General features: G+C 49.6%; 2 protein-coding genes across 8 annotated transcripts in view; one reads left to right on the forward strand and one right to left on the reverse strand.

Annotated features, from left to right (window-relative positions):
* Positions 1 to 1,458: 1,458 nt before the first annotated feature.
* On the reverse strand, positions 1,459 to 7,517 carry snrpb2 (small nuclear ribonucleoprotein polypeptide B2). The gene is made up of 7 exons (XM_085408239.1): positions 7,431 to 7,517; positions 6,954 to 7,025; positions 4,931 to 5,103; positions 4,709 to 4,843; positions 3,623 to 3,658; positions 3,044 to 3,132; positions 1,459 to 2,649 (listed from the first exon to the last, which is right to left on the reverse strand). The coding sequence occupies exons 2-7, from the start codon at positions 7,015 to 7,017 to the stop codon at positions 2,490 to 2,492; spliced, it is 657 nt and encodes a 218-aa protein (XP_085264365.1). The 5' UTR covers positions 7,018 to 7,025; positions 7,431 to 7,517; the 3' UTR covers positions 1,459 to 2,489.
* Positions 7,518 to 7,650: 133 nt separating this feature from the next.
* The window catches only part of kif16ba (kinesin family member 16Ba), a 23,301-nt gene continuing 14,407 nt past the window's right edge, over positions 7,651 to 16,544 (forward strand). For 4 of the 7 annotated variants that reach the window (XM_085408155.1, XM_085408150.1, XM_085408152.1 and 1 more), the window contains exons 1-17: positions 7,651 to 8,578; positions 11,429 to 11,498; positions 11,578 to 11,691; positions 11,788 to 11,904; positions 12,310 to 12,407; positions 12,480 to 12,589; positions 12,791 to 12,933; positions 13,183 to 13,351; positions 13,531 to 13,662; positions 13,740 to 13,915; positions 14,079 to 14,144; positions 14,228 to 14,287; positions 14,367 to 14,486; positions 14,792 to 14,843; positions 14,918 to 15,055; positions 15,291 to 15,373; positions 15,459 to 15,547. In XM_085408155.1, the coding sequence (XP_085264281.1) occupies positions 8,532 to 8,578; positions 11,429 to 11,498; positions 11,578 to 11,691; positions 11,788 to 11,904; positions 12,310 to 12,407; positions 12,480 to 12,589; positions 12,791 to 12,933; positions 13,183 to 13,351; positions 13,531 to 13,662; positions 13,740 to 13,915; positions 14,079 to 14,144; positions 14,228 to 14,287; positions 14,367 to 14,486; positions 14,792 to 14,843; positions 14,918 to 15,055; positions 15,291 to 15,373; positions 15,459 to 15,547 (1,784 nt within the window). In that variant the 5' untranslated portion in view covers positions 7,651 to 8,531. The remainder of the gene's footprint in view (positions 8,579 to 11,428; positions 11,499 to 11,577; positions 11,692 to 11,787; positions 11,905 to 12,309; positions 12,408 to 12,479; positions 12,590 to 12,790; positions 12,934 to 13,182; positions 13,352 to 13,530; positions 13,663 to 13,739; positions 13,916 to 14,078; positions 14,145 to 14,227; positions 14,288 to 14,366; positions 14,487 to 14,791; positions 14,844 to 14,917; positions 15,056 to 15,290; positions 15,374 to 15,458; positions 15,548 to 16,544) is intronic. The other 3 variants (XM_085408153.1, XM_085408154.1, XM_085408156.1) reach the window with 1 other exon arrangement.

A 16,544-nucleotide genomic window follows, 5' to 3' on the forward strand; every position in this document is an offset into this window, starting at 1 on the left:
TTTGTGTTTTAAAAAGCAGAGGCCTCGCACACTCTCCCGCCTCCTCTGCTGGTTATTTATTAATGTGACTGTCATATTTATCAGCGTACAGTGAATAAAGATCATTTGCATGCGTTTTCCATCCAGGATGAAAGATTTCCTCGTGCGTGTCTCAGCGTGGCTGCTCTCCGGTCGCTTCTGTTGATGCACTCAAACATTTTGATTCATTTTCCTGCAGCTGCCAAAGAGGCAGATAAATTGAAGCAGCGGGGGGGTGGAAACTCTCCACAGGCGGAGGAATGAACTCTGAATGAAACATAAAACCTGAGGTGGCCTTCCATCTTCTGGTCGAGGGTGTGATTCAGTCGGAGGTTTAACGCTCGGCCTCACTGGAGTGTTTATGTCTGTTTTAAGCTCCTAAAGTCACAAAAACCTGAAAACTTTTTAATCTAAACTTAAGACCCACAAGCTTCTTCCTCCAAATGTCAGCTGCATCTTCAGCTCTTCACATCGATGTGTCAGATATGGACGAAGCTTCGGGGCCTGAAAAGTCAACCTGCACCTTTTATGCTGGCCACCAGAGGGCAGTAACGTGGTTGCAAAGCCTATTTGCTGTTTCCTGATGAGTTTTTGAGCTCAGTCTTTAGTTTTGGCTCAAATTTAAATCTATGATGATTCTTAGTCAGAAATGTTCTCCGGCCTGTGCTCATTGGTTCAGACCTTCAGGCGTCACACCGGCTTCCTAAACACAGAGACGACCACGGCAAAAATGCTCGCTGTTGCCAAAACTGACATCACAGCTGCACAGGTACATCTCACCCAGTCTAAGCCACAGCTGTACCGCCGTGTCAGGCACTCAGAGGGAGGAGCTTAAACAGAGGAAGTTGGCAGAACGATGTCCCGACGGCTGCACGACTTCCTGTGACGAGCACTCGTTCTCTGCTCACCTGTTTTCACAGGTTAGAGCACCAGAGCAGCATGACATCACATTTGTCTTCCCTCCCCCGCTAACCTGTTGCGTCAGAGGCTTTTACAGCGTCTGCAGTTCCTCTGATGGCCACTTGAGGCTCCAAACTTGAGTCAGTCCACTTGTGATGATGTTTCAGTTCCAGGCGTCGAGGTTTCACTTTTACAAGCCAGTGTGTGACTATTTGGTCAAGGTTGCTACCTCCATCTTTTATATACAGGCTGTGCTTCCTACAGGCCCTCATACAAACGCTCCACGTGTCGCTGTTCTTCAGACGGCCTGCACCGTGAGACCAAACAATAAAATACCAAAAGTCGATCCCACCCCGTCACGGCTGACTTACAGCTCCACAATCCCATAAACCCCTGCAGGCATCTCTGAGGAAATTAACAGCCGACATCACAGAAAGCACTGATGTGCCGACGGCGATCAATAACCCTTCTCTGTTTAGCGACACGACAGACAGGTGGAAGCAGGAAAACGACTGGAAAAGAATCTACAACAACGCCGCACATGTTTAAATCACTTTTAATAAAAAAATCACAACGTTGACAGAAACAAGAGGAAGAAGTTCTACTTTAAAACCCAGAAGAATCCTGTTCTGCTCATCTTAAGGGGTCGGGTCTCGTCAGCTTCGTCGCAGAAACAGGTTATCCTAAGGTAAAGCTTTGAACAGCAGCTGGCAAGGCCCGAGGACCATATAAGGACAAGAGCTCTGTGACATCATACAGACCCAAGCGTAGAAAAAAACCCTGTAGTTTGAGCCAATCCTCCGTTCTGACACCTGTGCAGTTATAACGCATCTGCACGTTTAACCAGCCGGCGGATGGTGACACAGGTGGCTGAAGCGTCACCTGACCTGAGCGTGTTTGTACTGTTGGAGCCTTTGGAATGACATCATCTGACCAATAATACGGCTGCTGTGAGGTTACTGTACTAACAGAGGCGGAGCTTCACGTTTGGTGAAACTCTTGGATTTTAATTGGATGTTGTTGATGATCAACTACAACTCGGCTACGACAGAAATAAAACCCGAGGCTTTGCTTTAACAAGGTTTTCATATCCTGAAGACCCGAGACGAGCCGCCGGCGCCGCCGGCGTGAGCCAACCTGTCGGCATGACGACACGAAGCTTTGATCAATAATGTAAAAGCAGCCTGAGGTGAAACGCGGCGAAAACACACAGGCTTGAGTCGTCTCAGCGCTCACGTCTAAAACCACACAGGCTCAAACGCCGACTGGCAACCACGGCAACCGCCGGTCGCTAAGGAGAAGAGTGCTCTCTAAACCCTCGTCAGATGACACCGTGACCTCTGAGACCTGAGGGGGTCAGAGTAAAAATGTGAGGCACGTTTATGAAAAATGATTTTATTTTACAAAATCAGAAGCAGCTCCGTGGCGTTCCTCTTAGAAAATATACTTAAAAAAACAAAAACAAACAGACGCCATTAGGCTCCGCACACCGCCAGACGACAGAAATCCCCCAAACCGCCAGCCCCGCCCCCCCTCAGTCTCTGTGTCCCGTCTCTGATTGGACGAGGCGACTACTTCTTGGCGTAGGTGATCTTCATGGCGCAGGTCGCCGTGATCCGGAAGCCCTGCAGCGCGTCCTTGGCCACGCCCGCCTGAGTGTCGCTTTCAAACTCCACGAAGGCGATGTCGTGTTTCCCAGGCACGAGTCGCACTTCTTTGAAACCCGGAAACCTGCAGGCGAAAAACAAACGTTCAAACATCAGGAGGCTGAGCACGTTCAGATCTCTGACGTATGGAAACTCTGCTGGATGTGACCACAAACGTTTGAAATATGGACTTAATAAATACAATGTTACAACTTTAAACCTTTGATGTTTTCAGCTGAGCATAAATGATCAGATTTGTAAATCACTGCATTTAGCTTTTGTTCACATTTGTTTGAAGTCTTAAATCAGGCAGCTTGGCAGCCTTGTGGATGGAGCTGTGTGGGTGGAGCAGCAGGTGTGTGGGTGGAGCAGCAGGTGTGTGGGTGGAGCAGCAGGTGTGTGGGTGGAGCAGCAGGTGTGTGGGTGGAGCAGCAGGTGTGTGTGTGTGGCAGGACCACAGTGAGCTGTGCAGCACTCACTGGTTGAAGAGCATGGACAGCATCATCTCGTTGGTCTCCTCGGGGAGGTTATTGAGGAACAGGATGTAGTTCGGAGGGTTGTCTGGAACCTGCGAAGAGAACGAGAGCCGTATCAGCGCCTGGTCGCAGCACGCCGTTAACAGCGAGTCACTCATAACTCTGACGTATCCCACGGGTGAGCCAGAGACGGGAAACAGGAGGAGACCCGGGCCAGCGTGGGATTTATGTTCACTGCTTTCACTTTTCTATAAATTTTAACAGAAATTTTTAATTTTCTAAAAGTTATCGAGTTATTTTCCTGCTGTTAAAGCAGCAGCCGTTAGATTGCAACACACTGCTGTGGCCAGCAGGTGGCGTCGATCCACTGTTTGCAGCCACGTTAAAACAATGACAACAGAACGCAGGCTGTAGGCGGTGGGGATCAAACCACCGACGGCCCACAGCCTCCCACTGAGCCACGGCAAACCCAGAGGGCGCCATCACTCAACTTTGTTTCCTTATCAGGAAAAGGAGGTTTTTTCCGGCTCCTGTGGAATAACAGGACAGGCAAAGGCATGACAACGCTCAGGTAAAACTTACCTGCACCGCAGGTGTGAGCGCAGGAGGGGCCAATCCCTGCAAACAAGAAAGAAGACAGAGGCGTTAAACACGTTCAAAGGTTTCATCTCCAGAGGAATGGCGAACAGAGCAGAGTCAGAAATGAATACAGCGCCGGGAAAACCGGGAACAGCGAGAGGAGAAGTGAGCGCCGAGTGGTTCACAGACTTAGTTAAACGACAGAATAAAGGAGCAGAGCGCAGCAGCCATCCTGGTTTAAGGCTCATTTACGTCCGCCGCCCGGCCCCGCTGCTGCCATTTCCTGTCGGAAACCCTGTTAGAGCGGCTGATGAAGAGGAGTCTGGCTGCTTCCACCTGCAGCGGCTGCCGATTTAGCCTGAAATGAGGCGGCTGATTTATATTCACAGTCCAATAAAGACGACTACGAAGCAGCAGCTGGAGCGCTGCGACGGTCTCACGTAAAGACACGAAGTGCAGCTTCAACATCATCGCAGATGCTGGGAGACAGCTGCAGGAGCGCGAGCACGCATCCACTACAGCCCGGCCCCCCGCGACCAGCCCGGCCCAAACGAGCACTAATTTATTTACAAATACATTCACATGTGATCATACCCGGTATTACATGAAGGGTTTCTGTACACAGGCCCCGCCCACACACCCTCCTTCATGGTCCTCTCATTGTGGGAGGGCGACGCCATGTCTAACCATAAACAGCTACCCGTTAACGTTGGCCGGGTTGCCACATAACGATGACTAAAACGTTAAACGCACTTTTTCAAAATCTTTAAAAAAAAATAAATCAATCTTTGAAAAACAGAAAAATGTCAAACGTAAAAAGAAACGGCGCCCCCGGTGGTAAAGGAGGGAACCGTCGCTCTGATCCACCAGACGAGAGATTTCTGCCATCGCTGGAAATGTCTTCCAACACAAACCGACTGACCAATCACAGCAGCCGTGGGCGAACAGCTCACTTGGGCTGTCAGGGGAAATCGCTGTTTTTGTGAATGGAGTCTGGTGAACAGTAACTTCCTGTCTCACAGCAGGAACGAGGTGAAATGTACAGGTTTGATGAAGCAGTGAGGGGAGACATTTTATTGGCTCGCTCACCGCCGCCGGTTTCTTTGTGGCGTTAGCCGCCAGCTCCTGAGCCTTCTTCTTCTCCTTCTTCTTCTTCTCCTTGTCGCCATATGATCCTTTGACCTTGGCGATGACCTCAGAGTCGGTCTTGGCGTACTGTATCCTCTGGAAAAAAACAAAAGGGTTAAAGGCGCAGCTGCTCAGAGGGAGGAAGTCAGCGATGACCACGACGAAGGTGGCATTCCAGCCTACCATGGGCTTGTTGTAGAAGGGGAAGCCCTGCAGCTGCCTCAGGGCATTGGTGGCGGCGGCGAGCTCTTTGAAGATGACGAAGGCCTGTCCCCTCATCTTCATCGTCTTCATGGCCACGATGTCGATGACCTGCCCGAACTGGGAGAAGAGTGCGTAGAGCGAGCGCTTCAGCTCTGCGGGAGGAAGATGAGACGAGTTCAAACACCCTCACAAACATCTCGACGTTCATCCCGGAGTCTTTTTATTTTTTTTATTATAAGGAGGGTCAAAGGTCACAGGCAGCTGGTACTCCATCCTTGGTGATTATCAGTTAATTAAACTTTAAAGTCTTAAAGAAATGATTCATGGATGAAGCTTCAAGAGAAGAATCAGTTCGAGCTGCATTCACATCAGAAATAACTCAGAGGAAGATTATTACTGCGAAATCTAAACGTTTGTATCAGTAAAACTTTAACTGTGGAACATTTGTTTGATTTATTTATCTTAAAAATGGCTGAACTGAGAAAGTAGGGCTCGGAGTCTGGAGCCACATCTGAGCAAGAACTTTATAAAGTTTACATGATTCCAACGTGTTGCTAATCAGAAGATTTCATTCTTAATTATCAGTACGGCCACTTCTGAACCAAATAAAAAAGAAATAAGAAGAAAACTGAAAAATGAGGAATTCATTTGACAGTTTTTGTCAAAACCTTTATGATTAAAACATGTTTTGGAACAAAGTTCAGAGTGAAGCCTGCAGAAAAAAAGGCTCCTCGTTTCCTGCAAGAAATTCAGCAGTACATACATAATGTTTGTTTTTGTTATTCCTGCGATTGTTCTATTTCTCTGCACTCAAATAGCGTGCACACACACACACACACACACACACACACACACACACACACACACACACACACACACACACACACACACACACGTTTACTGAACTGTAGTATGGATGTGTTGAGATGCGTTTACGGTCATTTTATGTGATGTGGACTTTTCTCTCTGAATGCCACAGAGACGATGACTTATCCCGACCCCGGCACTACAAAGCTACTACTAAGGTATTCTCCCTGATTTCCCCTGATGGGGACGCTGCTGGCAGCATCTGACCAATCACAGTTACTGATAAGTGTACTGGCAGCAGATAAGATGGCATTTCAATGAAAGGTGAAACTACACATAATAAAGACTGAAAGTAGAAAAGAGTGACGATATTGTTAAAGTTTAATAAATAGAAAGAAGGACTTTGAGGCAGTCTAAAAGAATCAAGGGTTAGCTGTAAAGATGTGATTATAAAGGCAAAGTGGGCCGTAGCTACTCTGTCCTGTCTAACAACATCCACTGTTTTAAAAAGGCCCAAAACATCATAACAGACACCTCACATCCTGTTCGAACTGTTGCCCTCAGGCAGACGGTACAGGGCAATCAGAGCAAGGACTAATAGACTCAAACACAGCTGTTATCCAACTGCAATAACACATCTGAATACTACAAAAAAATGTCCATCACGCCACTCTTGTGTTAATCTATGCACGGTCTGAAGCATGTGTGTGGGAATGTATGTGAATGTTTTACTGTTACGTCTTATCAGTATTTTAAGTATTCTATTTTATTTATTGAATTTTATTGTTTTATTTATATTTTGATATTGCTAGGGATGATGCAATGATCGGGGACCATTCTTAATTTCGTTGTTCTTGTGACAATGACAATAAAGTTTCTGATTCTGATTCTAAGCCCCTGAGGCAACTGTTGCTGAAACTGTTGGAAAGAAAGCCGGTAAAACGCCGACTGTGTGAGCTAACAGTTAAATCAATACCACAGCTCTCTCATTAAAACACGGAGCAGTCTGATGGATTATAATCAGTGTTTCATTAAGTTAATGCTTAGTTTTTATTCTTCCAGCCTTTGCGGTGTTTGATGTGTCTGATTGTTAAAATTAGATAATAATCAGCATTGTGATCGTCAGCACAGCAGTTTTAATGCCGATTCCAGCAGAAACTCGCTGCTGTTAGCCATGCAGAGGAACAGCACCCACCTTCCTTCTTGATTTTATCGTTGATGTTGTTGATGTAGATGGTGTGGTTCGGTCTGATGTCCATGGTGGAGTCTGAGGAGACAACAGGAGAGCAGCTTCAGCTTCTTCAGTGTTCAACTCCACCTTTAAACCTCGTTTACCCGTTTAATACTTGCTAATGTCTCGGTAAACTCACACAACCAGAGCAGCAACAAATCGTTTACGTTACACTTTAAAACTCGCTGTTTGAGGAGATCTGGCTAAATCAAAAGCTTCAGCTTGAATTCATTCAAAGCTTCCCAGAAACCTCTCTCACTCGGCTAATGTTAGCATGTGTTAGCTTAGCCCAGCTAGCCTTTAAACTAAATGTTTTTTTCTGGCGTCGCTTGAACGTCAAAAGTCGCCTCTACAGATTTAACCTCCGCCCAGCAGCTCGTCCGTTTAACCGCGGTCAGAGGAGCCTCGGATAAACGTTTTTAACATAAATATAGAGCTCACCTCCTCTGGGCTCACACCGCTCATGTAGTTTCCGGAAACACTTCGCTGTGGCGCCGGCTGAAGCTTTCACGACCTCTGCCCTCCGCCGCCACCAGCAGGCCAGGAGGAGAACTGCAGCTACCTGTGAGCTTATTACAACTCATTAAATCTAAACTAAAATCGGAATCAGAATACTTTATTAATCCCCAAGTAAATTATGTGGGTCACAGTTGCTCCAAGACAGTAACAGTAAATGTATTTAAATAATACAACATGTTACAGAGTTTACAAATTTAAGAAATAGCACTAATATGTGTTGTTCAGTGGTGTTTTTGGTAATCTCAGTCTCTCACTGAATGTGCTCCTGTGACTGGCCAACATGTCATGGAGTAGGTGGGAGGTGTTATCCAGCATTGTCTTTATCTTAAACAATCTCTGCCTCTCAGACACCACCCTAAGGGAGTCCAGCTCCATCCCCACAACATTAATGGCCTTGTTGTTGATCAAAAAAAAAATCTGAAGTTTTCTTAATTTTGCATTTTTCAAACTTTTTTTTAACTTGTTTTCATGATTTTTCGCCAGTCTTCATCTGTTTAGGTAAATATATGTGTGATTAATTTCAGTCACTTAAAAACCTGTCAGGTATTATTATTATTAATCATTAATCATATTATTAATTTTGCTTTCTGTATACTTATTTTTTCATATAAAACCTCAAATGTGTGTTTTTGTTTACCCCCAGTTATTAAAAGATGTACATTAAAATCTCTCGCGTCCTGTATTTCTTCATACAGATCATTTCCCGTCCTTCCGGAGGTGTGTCCCCTCCTGGCTTCCATACATCCCGATGTTTTTACCACCTGATGCCGGCTAGCAGGCTAGCAGCTAGCAGCGACCGCAGGTCTGAGGCAGCGGGACAGCGACTCGGTGTCAGCGGACTCTGATAGCATCCACTCGCTCCCGAGACCCCCTCCCCCCCACCCGGTCTCCATCTGTGCCCTTTGGACCATTCTCCGCACTCCGCTTTTATCTGTACGACTTTTGCCCCGTTTATCCGCTCGCCTGTTAGCGGCCATAAAGCGGCTCCTCTCCGCGGAGCGGCGGACAGCAGCGGGATGAGCCATGGCGTCGGTCCGGGTGGCTGTGCGGGTCCGGCCCATGAACAGGCGGTGAGTGACTTTAAGCTTATCACGGCTCATGTTCACGATTTAAAGGCTGGCTGACGTCATCGCCTCAGCCGTGTGTACCTGAGAGCCTGCGCGGGCTCACCTGGAGGAGTCTGCAGGGATGAGGCCCCAGGTTCACCCTACAGCACAGCCGTCTCTGAAGTCAGGGTTAAAATGTGGGCTGGTTTCATTTGATTGTGTTTTATTCCCGTCTGAGTATCAGGAGGTTTTTGATGTTTGAGTCTCAGTTTGGTTTATTACGATCACTGAAGCCTCCTCAGGATGTCAGTCTTTGTCTTTGTTTGTTGTCCCAGCTGGTTTTATTCTCATTTGGTGGACATGATAACCTTGATCCTGACTCTTTGTGTTATTAGTCAGAGTTATTCTGATTGTAGGGGTTATGGGCAGACCCTCCTGCAGGTTTGTGCTGACAGGTTTGATCAAACAGAGGTTTCCTCTGTGTTTTTATATTTTAGGTCAGCGTTGCTTTACTTCTTTCCTAAAGTAGAGATATTTTTATTTAGTTCCCACAGCAGCTTGGTTCATGTCTGTTGGCTGTTAGTCGTACTGTGACCGTGACCCGTCTGCTGACATTTTATTTTTGCCTCATTCAGATTCAATAACCCGGATATCGACTCTCTGGCAGCCTGTCGCTGTTCCAGCTTCATATTTTAAGTCTGCGGCTTTGCATGATTTTTGTGTGGGGCTGAAGGGTGCAGCAGGGCGGGGTGAGAAAAATCCACACCTGTCAGAGTGCTCATTGAAAGATTACAAAGACACACAGGTCCTCTCTAATGTACGGAGGCCCAGAGGCGCCAAACTGACTGTCCTTTGTTGGAATATTCTCACGCATCCTTTCAGACTCTGCAGTCGTTTAGAAACAGGAAGTGATGTCATCAGTCTCCAGAGAATTTGTCATTCAAAACAAAAACCTCCACCTTCACTGGGAACTGAAGTGTTGTGTGTCATACACCTCCAGGCATAAATGTTGTGTTAGTGACAGTGAAACTGAGAGGTCCGTGCGCTGTGTGTGTGTGTGGATATAAAATCAGCTTTAAACTCGTCATTTGTGGTTTTGCTGACGGGCGTCTGAGAAACCTCACATCACACACAAACACACACAAATGTGTGAACCTGGACTGTGTGCTGGTGTCTCTGACCTCATGACCAGGTACACATTATTAACGTGTTTACCTGAATCCGTCCAATGGAAACATTTGGTGGATGTGACACGTTCACTCTGACCGGCCTGCTCCACCTGTCTGAGGGCAGCAGGGTGAACGTGTGGAAGCCTGGTTCTGTAGTGCAGGTTTCCAGGTGTTTGTGAAAGGACGACCTTGACGTTAATGTCGGGGCTGCTCGGGGGCCCGCAGCAGGTTACGGCCCTGCAGCTCGCCCTGTTTATTTCACTGCTTCAGCTCCAGGCTGGAAGCTTTAACTCCGAGTTTAAGCCAATAATCAGCTTTCTGATCTAAGTATTTATTCATGTTCGCAGCGCCGAGTGTGGTTCCTGCTGCTGGATCTGTGTGCTGTCAGTCTGAGATTACAGCAGAAATGAGAGATTATTGTTTCAATCTGCTAAGAATGAAGCAACATCCTGAACTTCTTACTAATGTGAGCATTTCAAAATAAAATCTGAGTAAGATGAGAATGACATCAGTGTGAGAGCACAAGGTGCACGGAGCGTTCACACAGAGGAAGCCTGAGAAAAAGATTCATCCGTGTGAAGTAACCATGGCGCAGGTTAAATGGTAAATGGTCTGTATTTATATAGCGCTTTACATATCCAGTCATCCACACATCCACACAGTGGTGATGGCAGCTACATTGTAGCCACAGCCACCCTGGGGCGCACTGACAGAGTTAATAACACGTTTCACAGTCCCATGATCCACTGAACTTTGACCCTTTTGTCTTTTTAGCTCCGGTCTGGTGTGTTTGTGTTAACTCGATCTCCGGTCATGTGACTGCTTCAGTGTGAGAGTAAACAGAGTTACACAACCTGCAGAGATAAAACACACCTGAGTGAGAAAACATCAGGAAGTCGCAGCGTGTGTGTGTCTGTGGGAGTGTGACACTGTGTGTGTGCGTGCGCGCGTGCGCGCGCGCGCGTGTGTGTGTGTGCGCGCGCGCGTGAGCGTGCGCATGTGTGTGTGTGTGTGCGCGCGCGCGCGTGTCTGTGGGAGTGTGACACTGTGTGTGTGTCTGTGTGTGTCTGTGCGTGTGTGTGCGTGCGTGTGTGTGTGTGTGCGTGTGTGCGTGCGTGTGTGTGTGCGTGCGTGTGCGTGCGTGTGTGCGTGTGCGTGTGTGTGTGTGCGTGTGCGTGTGTGTGTGCGTGTGTGTGTGTGCGTGTGTGTGTGTGCGTGTGTGAGACACTGTGTGTGGTGTTTATCCACAGAGAAGCTTCTGTGGTCGTATCAGCAAAAAAACAGCACAGAAAAAAATTTAATATTTACATATTCAAATTTATTTAAACAAACAAGCCCCTCCTCCTCTGTTGTTGTTGTTGTTGTTGTGGGCAAACGGCAGATTTTAAAGTGTTTCTAAGTGTTTCTTAGATTATCGGTTCAGTTTCTTCTTTTATATGAGTTCAGACGCTGCGTGCTCAGCGCTGCTCTGTGAGGCGTGCAGCAGGTGCAGCAGGTGCAGCAGGATAGCAGTGGAGGGTGTACGAGGCTGACCTGGAGGAGATGATTTCATATACGAGTCTCTACGTCTGGTTTTCACTGACAGCCTGTTTATCATCTGTGTAACTATGGTAACAAACATCTGACAGCGTTGCCGTTGGCAGCGTTCTACCTGAAGGTAAAGGGTCGTCCTGTTCGCTCTGTGAAGCTTCGTGGTGTTTTTCAGGGAGAAGGATCTGATGGCAAAGTGCATCATCGAGATGGAAGGAACCAAAACCTCCATCACCAACCTGAAGGTAACGCTCTCATTTGTCAGAATATCAGGAAAACGGGCTCACCGCTCTGTTTGTAACCTCTGAGCTGTGATTGGTTCAGATCTCCGATGGCGTCCTCGGCGACTCGGTGAGGGAGCACACCAAAACCTTCACGTACGACTTCTCCTACGACTCGATGGACTGTAAGAGCGCCACCTTCGTCTCTCAGGAAAAGGTGAGCGGGTCACGCGCTGCAGCCCGTCGTATTGACTCCGCCTCCGTGGTGTCACAAAGAAGAAATACAACCTCATTTGTTCTCTTTCACTCGCAGGTTTTCAAAGATTTGGGCTCCGACGTGCTGAAGGCGGCGTTCGAGGGCTACAACGCCTGCGTCTTCGCCTATGGTCAGACGGGCTCCGGGAAGTCCTACACCATGATGGGAGCGCCGGTGAGACCGCCGAAGTGTGCTCCACTTTAAACTGACTGCATGTATTTTACTCAAAAACACCTCGAGTGCTGAAGCTGCTGCCGATTGGCAGATTACTCAGTTGTTTGCCGGCATCGACGCTCTGCCGTTCCTTCAGACGTGCTCCGAGGTTCCTTCGTGTTCACCACGAGCTGAACGCTCCGAGCGTGTTGTGACGGAGCACGACGATGGTGTAGATCAGGGGTGGGGAACTCCAGGCCTCCAGGGCCGGTGTGATGCAGGTTTTAGATGCGTCCTGGTAATGAACTAATCATGTGACTCAGGACCTAAAACCTGCAGGATGCCGGCCCTCGAGGCCTGGAGTTCCCCACCCCGATGTAGATGAAAGCTCAGCCGGCCGATCTGATGTCTGTGGTCTCGGTTTAGGGCGACGCCGGCCTGATCCCGAGGATCTGTGAGGGTTTGTTCAGTCGGATCTCGGAGGCCACTCGATGGGACGAAGCTTCGTTTCGCACAGAAGTCAGGTGAGAGTCCGACTCCAGCACGCGAGGGTCCAGCCAGAAAGGCTGCTTTCACGTTTGTGCTTGTGTCCTCAGCTACCTGGAGATCTACAACGAGAGGGTCAGAGACCTGCTGAGGAGGAAGTCCACTCAGACCTACAACCTGAGGGTCAGGGAGCACCCGAAAGGCGGGCCCTACGTGGAAGGTAAAACCTCTATGTCCGGTGCCCCTGAACCGCTGATGCAGAGTTTCGTTCTTTTTTGATGATTCTTGGGGGGCGGGGCTGGGGGTCAAGGTGTTACCCATCAGCCTCACCACGTCCACGTCACACAGCCCGCGCTCGCTCTTCCGATCTTTGATACGATCGTCTTCTCTGAGCTCGGCGTGTTTTCCCTCCTGACCTCAGATCTGTCCAAACACCTGGTGCAGAACTACGGCGACGTGGAGGAGCTGATGGAGGCCGGAAACATCAACCGCACCACCGCCAGCACCGGCATGAACGATGTCAGCAGCCGCTCGCACGCCATCTTCACCATCAACTTCACACAGGTCAGCGACGGTCACGGGTTCCACGCCATCATAAAGAAGTCAGCAGAGGAAGTACTCGGCTGAGCTCGACGATTTTCATACGAATATTTTTACCAATAATTCGAGAGACGTGACACGAAAACAAGCCGCGAGCGAGAGAAGAACCACGAGAGCTCTGAAATGATCTCCGTGCTTCAAAGTGATGGCCGTGGATGTCGTGTAAACGTTCACGGATGGTGATTGTTTGCTTTTGCTGCTCGACCCTTGTAGGCCAAGTTCGATGCCGAGATGCCCAGCGAAACCCTCAGTAAGATCCACCTGGTCGATCTGGCCGGCAGCGAGCGAGCCGACGCCACTGGAGCCACCGGCGTCCGACTGAAGGAGGGCGGGAACATCAACAAGTCGCTGGTCACCCTGGGCAACGTCATCTCTGCTTTAGGTCAGGAGCGGTTTGACTTCAGGGGCGGGGTTAACTGTTTTTAATCTTAGATTTTGTTTCCGTTGTGTCATCAGTGCTTCAGTTTTTGTTTTCAGGGATGGAGTCAAAGTCGGGCGCCTCGTTAAAGCCGCCGATCGCTCCTCATCCTCATTCTGACTGACGGATGTTTCTCGTTCCAGCCGACATGTCGCAGGGCGGCGTGAACACCAACCTGAAGAAGAAGTCGGTGTTCGTTCCCTACAGAGACTCGGTGCTGACGTGGCTGCTGAAGGACAGCCTGGGCGGAAACTCCAAGACCATCATGATCGCCAGTGAGCAGAAAACACGAAGTGAACTTATGCGAGTGTCCGAGAGCGCCCCGAGAAAACGCAATCTCCTTCTGTTTCAGCCATTTCTCCCGCCGACGTAAATTACGGCGAGACGCTCAGCACTCTGCGCTACGCCAACCGAGCCAAGAACATCATCAACAAACCCACCATCAATGAGGACGCCAACGTCAGGCTGATCCGAGAACTGCGGGCTGAAATCGCCCGGCTCAAAGCTCTGTTGGTCCAGGGCAACCAGGTAAGAACTACAAACATGGCGGTTGTTGTGCAGGACTACAGCATCTTCCTCTGTGCCTTTTAAAGTGATGCGTGTTGCCTGCGGCCTCGGAAACAGGAAGCCGTCCGGTTCCCGAGGCCGCAGACTGAGCGCGCTCAGTAGCTTGGTGGTTTCTGTTTGTCAGATCGCTCTGCTGGACTCGCCCACCGCTCTGAGCATGGAGGAGAAGCTGCACCAGAATGAAGCCCGGGTGAGTCTCACGCCGTCCGGCAGCTTGACCGCCGTTACGTTTACAGCTGAGAGCAGAAGCAGCTGACGCTCTGCTGTTTGCAGGTCTTGGAGCTGACTAAAGAGTGGACCAACAAATGGAACGAGACTCAAAACATCCTCAAGGTAGCGGCGAGCGTTGACCATCCGGCCCCCCTCGGAGCAGATGTTTGTTTTTTGTGGCTGAAGTTGTAAAATGTTGCAGGAGGAGACGCTCGCTCTGAGGAAAGAGGGCATCGGCGTGGTGCTGGACTCCGAGCTGCCTCACCTCATCGGCATCGACGACGACCTCCTCAGCACTGGCATCATCCTCTACCATTTAAAGGTCAGCGCGCTCCCGGACTCACCTTTAGATTAGTGATCGTTTATGCCGTCAGGCTGCATCCACACACGGATACCTGCCAGCCACTAACATCCAATCACAGTGCTTGGTGCACGGTCTGTTATTATTGGTCAGATAATCTCAGTCCTCTAAACAGCTCAGGTGAGTCGTAAAGGTGTTATGAAGGAGTGAAGACCAAACTGTTTGTGTGTCACGCTGTAAACACTCTGTGCGGCTGACTCGCCGCTGCCCCCGCTGGACGTCAGGGGTGGGTGCAGTGACTGCGTGTCTCTGTCTCGTTTCTGCAGGAGGGGCGGACCTACGTGGGCAGAGAGGACGCGTCCACAGAGCAGGACATCAGTGAGTCATAACTGTAATGATGATGAGTGCAGAGGCTGATGGCGTTGCTGACCGTGATCTCGTTCCTCCTGCAGTCCTGCACGGTCTGGACCTGGAGAGCGAGCACTGCATGTTTGAGAACCAGAACGGGACGGTGACTCTGGTGCCGCTCGCCGGAGCTCAGTGTTCGGTCAACGGAGTCCAGGTGACGGCGCCGTCGCAGCTCAACCAGGGTGAGGCCCGTCTCCAGCTGTAGCGTGTTGCTCTGTCTAAACAGATTTTAAAGGGCTGAAGGTAATGGAGGGCGTTGCCACAGTAACGTGATGCTTCAGCACGTGTTCGCTGTGCACAGACCAGGACACCTGGATCTCCGTCCGGAGGCGACACACCTTTACCTGAGAGATGCTCTTTGTTCTGTCGCTCTGATTTGAGTCGTCCGTTTCTGTCGTGTGCGGTTTTGTTTTCCAGGCGCCGTCATTCTGCTCGGCAGGACCAACATGTTTCGCTTCAACCATCCGAAGGAGGCGGCCAAGCTGCGGGAGAAACGAAAGGTGAGGGCGTGGCCTCAGTTTAGGTGTTGAAAGGTGTTTGAAGGTCTTTGGTGAACCTCACGAGGACGCCGTCTGCCTGTTTCAGAGTGGCCTTCTCTCCACGTTCAGCCTCTCCATGACCGATCTGTCCAAGTCCTGCGAGAACCTCTCCACTGTGATGCTGTACAACCCCGGGTGACTGCACGCGCACGCACACGCACACAGAGGGGGGTGAACACCAGCTTGAACTTCTCGGCTCCATCAGGAGCTTCATGCAGTGGCTGCTGATGGAGCGATGATGTCACACACCAGCTGACCTTTAACCTGTCGGCTCGGAGAGCACAGGCTGTGATTTCTGATTGTGCGACTCTGCAAACAGAGCAGTGACTGCATCATGCGCGCCTCCTCGCTCTGTCCTCCACACTGAGTGGGAGTCCGTGTGAAGCGGACGGCTGCGCCTCCTCCCGATGGAGGAGGAGCCTCCGCCTTACATCACTGAAAGAATCTATCATTACTTCAGTCCATGAGCTTAAATAAAATAACAACACCATCAGGAAGCTGCTCTGCATGAAGCTGTTTCTCCATTATTCAGCCAAACTTCCAGTCTGCAGATCTCTCGCTGCCATCACCACACGGGCGCTGCACGCACGCTGCCGTGTCCGAGCGTCAGGGGAAGTTTCTGAGCTCGCTTTTAGACACGAGCCGATGCACGGCGCCATAACGCCGTACAGACTTCAAACGGCGTGAGAGCGCTCAGACGACCGAGGTTTGATGAGTCAGCAGGTCATCGGCTGCTCCAGCAGCGAGTTCAGGGCTGCAGATTAGCGCGGCGTGCTTCACGTCGTCTAGATGTCTGTGAAGGTTCTCAGTCATCCAGGTCATCGTAGTCAAAGGAGCTTGCAAAGAAAAGCGTCTGGACTTCTTTAAGTTGCTTGAAGACGTTTCACCTCTCATCCGAGAAGCTTCTTCAGTTCTAAGGTCAAATGGTGGAGAGTCCCAGATATAAACCTAGTGGGAGTTTCCCCCCACAGAGGGACAAAAGGGACCCCCTGATGATTATAGATGCCATCTATAATCCAGTTTTGAGATCCTCCCCAGACGCCTTAACACCCACTCACATCCTGGGCCATCTGACCTCAGGAATTCGCATGATAAGGTGGGGCCAGGTTTCACAATGAACACACCCGAAACT

Source organism: Rhamphochromis longiceps, linkage group LG6, assembly GCF_057381845.1.
Source record: "Rhamphochromis longiceps isolate RC_006_pf linkage group LG6, R_longiceps_female_GT1.1, whole genome shotgun sequence".
Classification (NCBI taxonomy): domain Eukaryota; kingdom Metazoa; phylum Chordata; class Actinopteri; order Cichliformes; family Cichlidae; genus Rhamphochromis; species Rhamphochromis longiceps.